The 8,715-nt window shown below is 44.1% G+C and overlaps 1 protein-coding gene across 1 annotated transcript; it reads right to left on the reverse strand.

The window, feature by feature from the left end:
* Positions 1–4,577: 4,577 nt before the first annotated feature.
* Positions 4,578–8,426, reverse strand: LOC119332723 (putative pentatricopeptide repeat-containing protein At5g37570). The gene is made up of 2 exons (XM_037605875.1): positions 6,559–8,426; positions 4,578–5,261 (listed from the first exon to the last, which is right to left on the reverse strand). The coding sequence occupies exon 1, from the start codon at positions 8,411–8,413 to the stop codon at positions 6,602–6,604; it is 1,812 nt and encodes a 603-aa protein (XP_037461772.1). The 5' UTR covers positions 8,414–8,426; the 3' UTR covers positions 4,578–5,261; positions 6,559–6,601.
* Between the last annotated feature and the right edge of the window lie 289 nt (positions 8,427–8,715).

The raw sequence follows: 8,715 nt of genomic DNA on the forward strand, positions 1-8,715 counted from the left end.
CTTCTTAATTTCGTCAATAAAAAAATATCATCTTTTTTTTATTGTTTGGATCGGGGGAAATAAAACAGGGAATGAGAACTCAGAGATGTCCTTTGATTCACACCATAAAAAAAATTCTATTTGATCTAGGCTAATATTTATTTTCCTACAAAATGTGGAGTAGAAAGAGTTCCTCCATAGAAATATAATTCTATGGGCTCTAAAGGAAAAAAATTCTATAAAAATCCTATCCTATGGTATTTCTATAAAATTCCTCTAAACCAAAGAAGGCATGAGAGGGTACGAGAACGTTGGACTCTAAACTGGACACTGCATCCGTCGGACCGATGGGATGAGTCTGTGATTTTGCGGACATTGACATGGGAGCCGACCATTCAATCGTAATCACATACTCCCTCTGTCCGAAATTACTTGTCAGCAGAAATGAATGAAAATGAATGTATCTATAACTAAAATACGTCTAGATACATTCATTTCCGTGGCAAGTATTTCCGAGAGAGTATATTTCAAGGCAAAATTCAACAAACCGAACATAATCGTGCAAACCGGATGATTTTCATATAAACCGGATGAAATCATTTACATTTCGGATATATTTCAATTAAACTACAGCGGACAAGGCTATGCTATTCTAACCTAGTCTATCATCGGCCGCGGTGGATCCCGTTTCCCACGACATGTCTTTCCTATGTCCGACAGCAAGCTCATTTGACCGTCTTGAGCCCTAGAGCTAAATGCTTGAACGGGAGGGAAAGAATAACCTTCGCCTCTGCGGAGCCCGGGTCATCGATTGGCTTTTGTGTGGGGGAAGACGAGTGCAGTGGCTACGCCCCTGCGAAGCGGGCAAGTCACCAGTTGTATAACCCAGCGAGGCGGTGACGGTGGCCTTCCTGAGACCCAAGCGGCGGTGGCCTCCCGTGATCTACTTTTTCTCATTGGCGGTCGTCGCGGATGTGTCGTCTTCGCTGGCGTGGGGGCGGCGGCGCGTGACCGGCACGGAGTTGGAGTCGTCGTCCTCGGTGCCCCGGTCAAATTCCTACTCCGCGACATCAACCTCCGCAGACATGGCTTCTTTCTCCGCCTGTCGGACGCGTTGTCGCTATCCCCTGACGGATCTGACTGGCGACGGCATAGCCAGCTTGGACGGCCTGGTGGTGGCGGTGGCACCGGCTCCGGCTCCGGAGAACTTGCCGGCAAGCCAGCCTATATCCGGTTGCGCTGGGCCACCTAGCCGGCTGCAATGCCGGGGAGTTCCTTCTTGTCCGTGGACGTATAGGGGTTCAAGTTAGTCTAGTCCTAAATGCTCTTACGTTTCACATTACAAGCGAGATGGCTAAGTAACACATGCTCCCTCCATTCCAATGAATAAGGCTCGCACACATCCTTCAATCAAATTTTGACCATAAATTTTATATGGGTTATATGTGAAGCATTTGTATTTGAAAGAAGTTTTTAGTGTTATAATTTTTGTAAGTCATAAACATTATATATTATGTGCTTAATTTATGGTCAAATTGAATTTTCAAGAAGTATTGTAAAGTGGGTCTGCCTTTTGCTTTGCTTTAAGTTGCTCTAAACTTCGATAGGAGGTGAGAATAAGTGCATGTCATATCGACATATCTTGGGATTTGAGTGCAGCATGAGCACGGGAGCGTCGCTATATATGTCTTTAAAGCACACTTTTGCATAAGCAATCCAGAAGCGAATAAGTAGTCTTACTTAGGTTTGTACATCTTAAATTTAGTTGCATTTATGCTAGTATTGATGCTATTTTATTTCTCATAAAGTGGTTTTAGAGTTGGTTTGGGGTAACTGTCAAAATAACCTTTTACTAATGAATTTGGTTGACTCGTGTTATCCTATATATCTAAATAGTTAATCATCATTCACTCAATTATCTTAACATGCAATTATGCCAACTCATCATGTTATCATCATATCATGCATGCCACACTAAATTTAGTCATCTCAACATGCAACTATACCAACTCACAATGCCAGTATGCATGGAAGAAAAAAACATCTTAACATGTACCATGCATGCTACTAAATTCAATAAATATTTTAAAATTATATAATAATCAAATATAATAAATTATATGCACTTTTGTTTCAATTCTCGTATGGCTAATCCAAATACTAAAGTTTCATACTGTCAAGTGAAATAATATCATCAATTTCCGCATCAACGCGCGGGTATCATCTCTAGTTCACTTATGACCATGTACCATGCAACTATGCCAACTCACAATGTCAGTATGCATGGAAGAAAAAAAACATCTTAACATGTACCATGCATGCTACTAAATTCAATAAATATTTTAAAATTATATAATAATCAAATATAATAAATTATATGCACTTTTGTTTCAATTCTCGTATGGCTAATCCAAATACTAAAGCTTCATACTGTCAAGTGAAATAATATCATCAATTTCGGGATCAACGCGCGGGTATCATCTCTAGTTCACTTATGACCATGGGTACTCCAGCAAGCAATGCGAGGATCTCATAACATTATACTAAATTATTTTAACATGCAACTATGCCAACTCATCATGTTATCATGTTTTTCACACTAAATTTAGTCATCTCAATATGCAACTATGCCAACTCACAATGCCAGTATGAATGAAAAAAAAACACCTTAACATGTACCATGCATGCTACTAAATTCAATAAATATTTCATAACTATATAATAATCAAATATAATAAATTATATGCACTTTAGTTCAGTTCTCATATGATTCATCCAAATACTGAAGTTTCATACTGTCAAGTCCTAGTGAAATAATATCATCAATTTCCCTAGCAGCGCGCGGGTATCATCTCTAGTTTCACTCATGATCATGGGTACTCCAACAAGCAATGCAAGGATCCCATAACATCATAAATGAAAGAGCACAAGGATGTGATACTCCAACACTAAGCTCCAGTGAAATAATATTAGCAATTCCCACAACAACGCGCGGGTATCATCTCTAGTTTCACTTATGACCATGGGTACTCCAATAAGCAACACAAGGATCCCATAACATCATAAAACAAAGAGAGTGCAACACATACGTGCAAACATACACACACATGAGTTACGGTACACTCACGGGCAATTTTTTACGAAGGTTAGGTATTGGATGAGTCAAAGGAATATGATTGGTTAGGGGATAAGCCCCACCAGTGAATTCAAGGGGGGAGGGGCCAGAGAATTATTGCAAAGGGATTCCTTTCTACACTGTAACACTCCTGCACAAATTCATCTTGGGCGTGTTTGGTTGCTAGCATAACAACCATGCATGCTAGGGGGAGGTGGGAAAGTCTAGCCGTTTGGTTGTCTGAGCCACAAAGAGAAATCTGGCTGCATGCTCCTCAAAGCAACCCTCGATCCGCCCGAGAAGAACGCTCAAATCGGTGTTTTCCAGTGATGCAGGCACGAATCAGTGCAAACATGCTCTATTAGCTCCATGCCAGCGAGCAACCAAACAAACTGCCCCTACGGGCTCAACCGGCAGGTTCCCAGAAAGCCCCAAAATAGTGCAAATAACCAAACAGTATGTACATCGCCTACCTCTAGGTCTTTTTTTTTTGAGAAAATCTCCGATCTATTCAAGGTAGTACAGAGGGCACTAGAAGTTAAAAAAAATACATCCAGATCCATAAACCACCTAATGACGACTGCAATCACTGGAGCGAGCCAAAGACGCGCCGTTGTCATCACCCCTTCCTCGCTGGAGCCGGGCAAACCTTGTTGTAGTAGACATTTGGGAAGTCGTCGAGCTAAAGCCATATAGGACCACCGCCGCCGCCTCACCTTCATGAGCAGGACAAAAACCCTAAACAGGCACAAAAAGAGATCTAAAACCGGAATTGGAGCCCTCCCGCCGGCAATGACCGAGATCCACCACGCCTCCATGGCCTAAGGCCACAGCAGACGGAGTATGCGGCGGCGGCGGCAGGAGGCGAGCAACCCTAGCCGCTTGAGTCGCTAGAGCACAAGCGCCAACGGGTACGCGTGCCCATTGCCTACCTCTAGGTTTAACCTCTAGTCAACAACATATACACCCATTCCAGTACTAAAGTAACAATCCAAGCAATGCTTTGTGCAGCTTATGCAAGATTTTGTGAAGGTGCTATTCAAACTTTGCCTTTAAAGCAAATGTGGTTGGGCGTGCATTAGCTAGATATATGCAAGACAAAAGCCAAAGATGTGGATGTTCTATTGTATCCCTATTTGCAAGCTAAAATCTACGTTGTCGTACAAAAAATGCAGTTATCCATCCTTTTGCCAATCAGAGTACAAAAAAGGTGCAACCACACCATCCACGCAGATGCGCTCTCCTAACACACCCCTGCAACTTGGAGATAAACGCATGGATAATGGATTTCACAGAGTCTGATTCAAACAAATTTACACAATGCATGCATTTATACCCTGCTAGTACATACTCCCTCCGTTCCTAAATACTTGTCTTTCTAGACATTTCAACAAGTGACTACATACGGAGCAAAATGAGTGAATCTACACTCTAAAATATGTCTACATACATCCGTATGTAGTAGTCATTTGAAATATCTAGAAAGACAAATATTTAGGAACGGAGGGAGTAGAATCGAGCCCACAACTCTACTACCCAGCAAAGATGGTGCTAACAACTTACTGTCAGTAGAGTCCATACTCTCGGTGTCCCGAAGGCTTATCACCTCTTGCTGTTTTCAGATTTCAAAGGAAATTCTGAAATACTTCATTCACTGTCTTCAGCATGGCTAGCAGGTACAAGAGTACCGACTGCAGCAGAGCCGGTACTCCACAGAGGGTCAAAGCAGGGCCTTGCGATGTACAGCGGCATTACAAATCTACTAGACAAATGGCATGGATTTCGACAGCAAGGAGCGCCCTCTTCATCTCACTCAAAGCCCTCCGTCGGAGGCCTTTGAGGGAGAAGGAGAGGAAAGTCCTTGAAGAGCCCCCTCCACTTCCTCTACATGCCATGCTTCTTGTGTTGAAAGGAGACCATGCAAATGCCTGGGTTTAAATAGGCCACAGAGGATGCAAAATAGGTATCACCAAACCAGCTGGGTCATCTCTTGCAATCACTGTCAGAGGTGGTTATATTCTTTCTCATCTTCTTTTCCCAGTTGCAACAACCTGGAGTCTTTTACTTTGGGAGTCTGGACTTTTGGGCAACACCAAGGGATGCTACGTGGCGCCAGCGATCTGAAATGTGATACTGAATATATGCTTCACCATTTCTTTACAGCACCCTGTAAGACATGACTTCTGTTAAACTACAGCAAATAATATGGCGAGTGCAAGTACATGGTTTTCGTTACTGTTTTATAAAATGTTTTGGCATAAGAAAGAAATGAATACACAAATTAAGTCAGATTTGTTTTATGTGGAGAAAGCAAAACACACCGCCATGTGTTCATTGATAGCACCAAAGAGAGGAAAACACAAAAAACCCACTAGCTAGTATCTTCGAAAGTAAGTAGGGAAGATTTGGATAAGAGTATTAGACATCAAAGTTCCATATCTGTTGATGCTTTCGGAGATTCTGCCAAAGCTTCAGTCCGGTAGCTCTCATACAGTTGACCGTGGTAATGAGCAAGAACCTAGAGCAAACGTGCATACAGCAGAAAAGGAAAGCCTCATACCGCGCGTGCGCGGAAAAGGTCATGCACCAGCTCTTATTTGACATTCCTTTGTATACACTCCGTGTATCCAGCAATAAAATGTACACACAAATCAAGTCAAATTTACTTTATATGGTGAATGCGAAACACACTGCCATGTGCTCGTTGGTAGCACTAAAGAGAGGAACACACAGAAATCCACTAGCCAGTATCCTTGAAAGTAAAACCAGAAGATTTGGATAAGATCACTAGAGATCAAAGTTCCAAATCTGTTACCGCTTTCAGAGATTATGCCAAAGCATCACACTGGTAGCTCTCACACAGCTGGCTGTGGTAATGAGCAAGGACCAAGAGCAAACATGCATACAACAGAGAAGGAAAGCCTCATATCGCACAGAAAAAGGTCATGCACTAGCTCTTATTTGACATTCCTTTTTACACTTGCACTGCACATGTCCAGCAATAACCACCACATGGCTTCTAAGAATATATGATATGATGCCATGAGAATATGTGCTCATAAGACCTTTTGTAGTTCTACTTCCGAATTTGAAAGCTCAACCCTTACGGTGTAGCAATTCTATGAACAGTTACATTTTGGGCTTTGGACTACCAAATGTGCTTAAGTCTATATCTGAAGACCGCGTGATTCCTTGTGACTGGCTAGACTGCAGACAAGTCGATCTTGGAATTGTCGGCAGCTCATAAAATGTTGTAAAATTTAAATTTGGCAGCCACCTGCTTTATATTTGGATCGCCAAAAAAGGAATTTGGGTAGCATATCTATTCTTTGTTAACACACCATGGGCTACAGCACCAACATGGTGATGCCTCCATTATGAGGTGCGGAGCTCCACTCTTCAGTCCAGAATTTTAAAATTCCCCATATGCAGATTTGCGGACTTTGATGAAAGAAACAACCAACCTTGAGAACAATACACTCTTGAGAAATGAGTATCTTCAATAATTCATTCATCTTCTATGATTGGCTTGTAACCATGATCCTTGAGCTCCCAATTCAGTATCTCCAAGACCGCCTCTAGAACACTGTCAAGCTCACCGGTGATAAACTCTCTAAGACTGCCTTCAGCATCAACTTGGCTCCACCCAGGCGGCTTCTTCATTCCTTGTCTCCTCAGGAGGGCTCGAACCTTTTGGACTCCATCCCACTTCTTTGCATTTGCGTATATATTTGAAAGCAGGACATAATTCCCCACGTTATTTGGTTCCAACTTGAATAGGTGACTTGCTGCCACCTCCCCAATCTCGACATTTGAGTAAGTCCTACAGGCACTTAACAGAGCGCCCCAAATTCCAGCATGTGGTTCAATGTCCTTTGGCATCTCATGTGTGATCATTTGGTAAGCTTCATCAATGCATCCCGCACGACCAAGCAAGTCCACCACGCACAGGTAATGTTCTACAGTAGGAATAATGTTGTAGTCATCCTTCATCGTCTTGAAGTATCGGCGTCCCTCATCAATCAGACCTGTATGACTGCAAGCATTGAGGACTGACACAAAACAGATTTCATCGGGATCGAAGCCATTGTCACACAACTCGTTAAAAACCGCAATTGCATCTTTTCCACGGCCATGCATGCCCAACGCAGAGATCATAGAACTATAACAGATAAGATCTCTTTGCCTCCAGCTGCAGAACAAGTCAAGTGCCCTTTCTATATTACCACACTTTGAGTGCATATCAATGAGGGCAGCTACAGTATGGCTATTCAACAACATCATATGACGATCCACATAATCCTGTATCCAACTAGCCTGAGTCGGTAACCCACACTGCGCGCATGCAGCTGCAATAATAGAGATTGTAGTGTGGTTTGGCTCCACCTTTGGCCTTGCTCTAGTCTCCAGCATAATCTTGAAGAGATCCACAGCCTCTGCAGCCCGACCAGCACCTGAATACACGCCAATCATCACATTCCAGGTTGCAGCATCCCGCACTCTCATTCCATCAAAGACGGCCCTAGCATCATCAGCATTGCCCGTTTTTGCATAGCCAGATATCATGGCTGTACACACGACCGAGTTTTCTGCTCCCTTTGCCACTGCTATTTCAAAGAGACGCTTTGCAGAGTCCATATCACCACGTGCGGAGTACCCACAAACCATTTCCACAAGAGTGTATGCATTACTCTCCGGCATCGTCTCAAAGAGCTCCTCTGCACGCTCCACCTCACCTACCTCCATATGTGCAGCAATCATAGTGTTATACAGCTGAGCATCCTTAACGGACAATCTGTCGAACACCCTGCGGGCGTCATCCAGCCTGCTGCACTTCGCATAGAAATCAACCAACGTCGTCGCAATGCGTTCGTCGGTTTGGAATCCATTCTTGAACACGTGCACGTGAACTTGCTCGCCTTCCTGCAGCATCTTGCGGCGAGCCGCCGCCTTCAGCACTGAGGAAACGGTGAAGGTGAGCGGCTTGATCCCCGGGCAACCGTGATGCATCTGGGCGTAGAGCGCCACGGCATCGCGCGCGGAGGCGTCCGACTGGGAGTGCGCTCGCACTAGCGCTGTCCATACGAAGGCGTTGGCGGCGGGGCCGAGCGCCGTGGCCACCGCGCGCGCGCGGCCGAGGTGGCCGAGGTCGGCGAAGGCGCGGACGAGCTTGGCGGCGACGAAGCTGTTTCGGGCGTGGCCGAGGAGCACGGCGCGGGCGTGGAGCTGATCGAGCTGGCGCCCGGACGCGCACCGAGCCGCCAGGCGCACGAGGAGGTTCTCCTCCTCGACGCGGGCGCTCGGGCGGGGAGGCGGCATTGGCTTCGCTCAGGATTTCTGTCGAGCATTTGGGGTTCAGGGTTTGTAAGTGTGTTTGGGTGCCGAACAAATGCTCTTTTGGGTAATCGTACCGCTTTATGAAGGTGACGACCGAATAATTAAGTTACAGTAATCCTCTACTATTAATGTCATGTTATCATGATTACTTTTGTTAAACTTATGATGATTCAAAACCTGTTTAAACTCTAATTAAAAATCGAATCAAACAATAAAAGTTTTCAAATATTAAAATTAGAAATGTTCGGACTTTAGTATAAATTTCCCTGATCGATTGAACCATC

Source organism: Triticum dicoccoides, chromosome 7A (assembly GCF_002162155.2).
Source record: "Triticum dicoccoides isolate Atlit2015 ecotype Zavitan chromosome 7A, WEW_v2.0, whole genome shotgun sequence".
Taxonomy (NCBI): Eukaryota; Viridiplantae; Streptophyta; class Magnoliopsida; order Poales; family Poaceae; genus Triticum; species Triticum dicoccoides.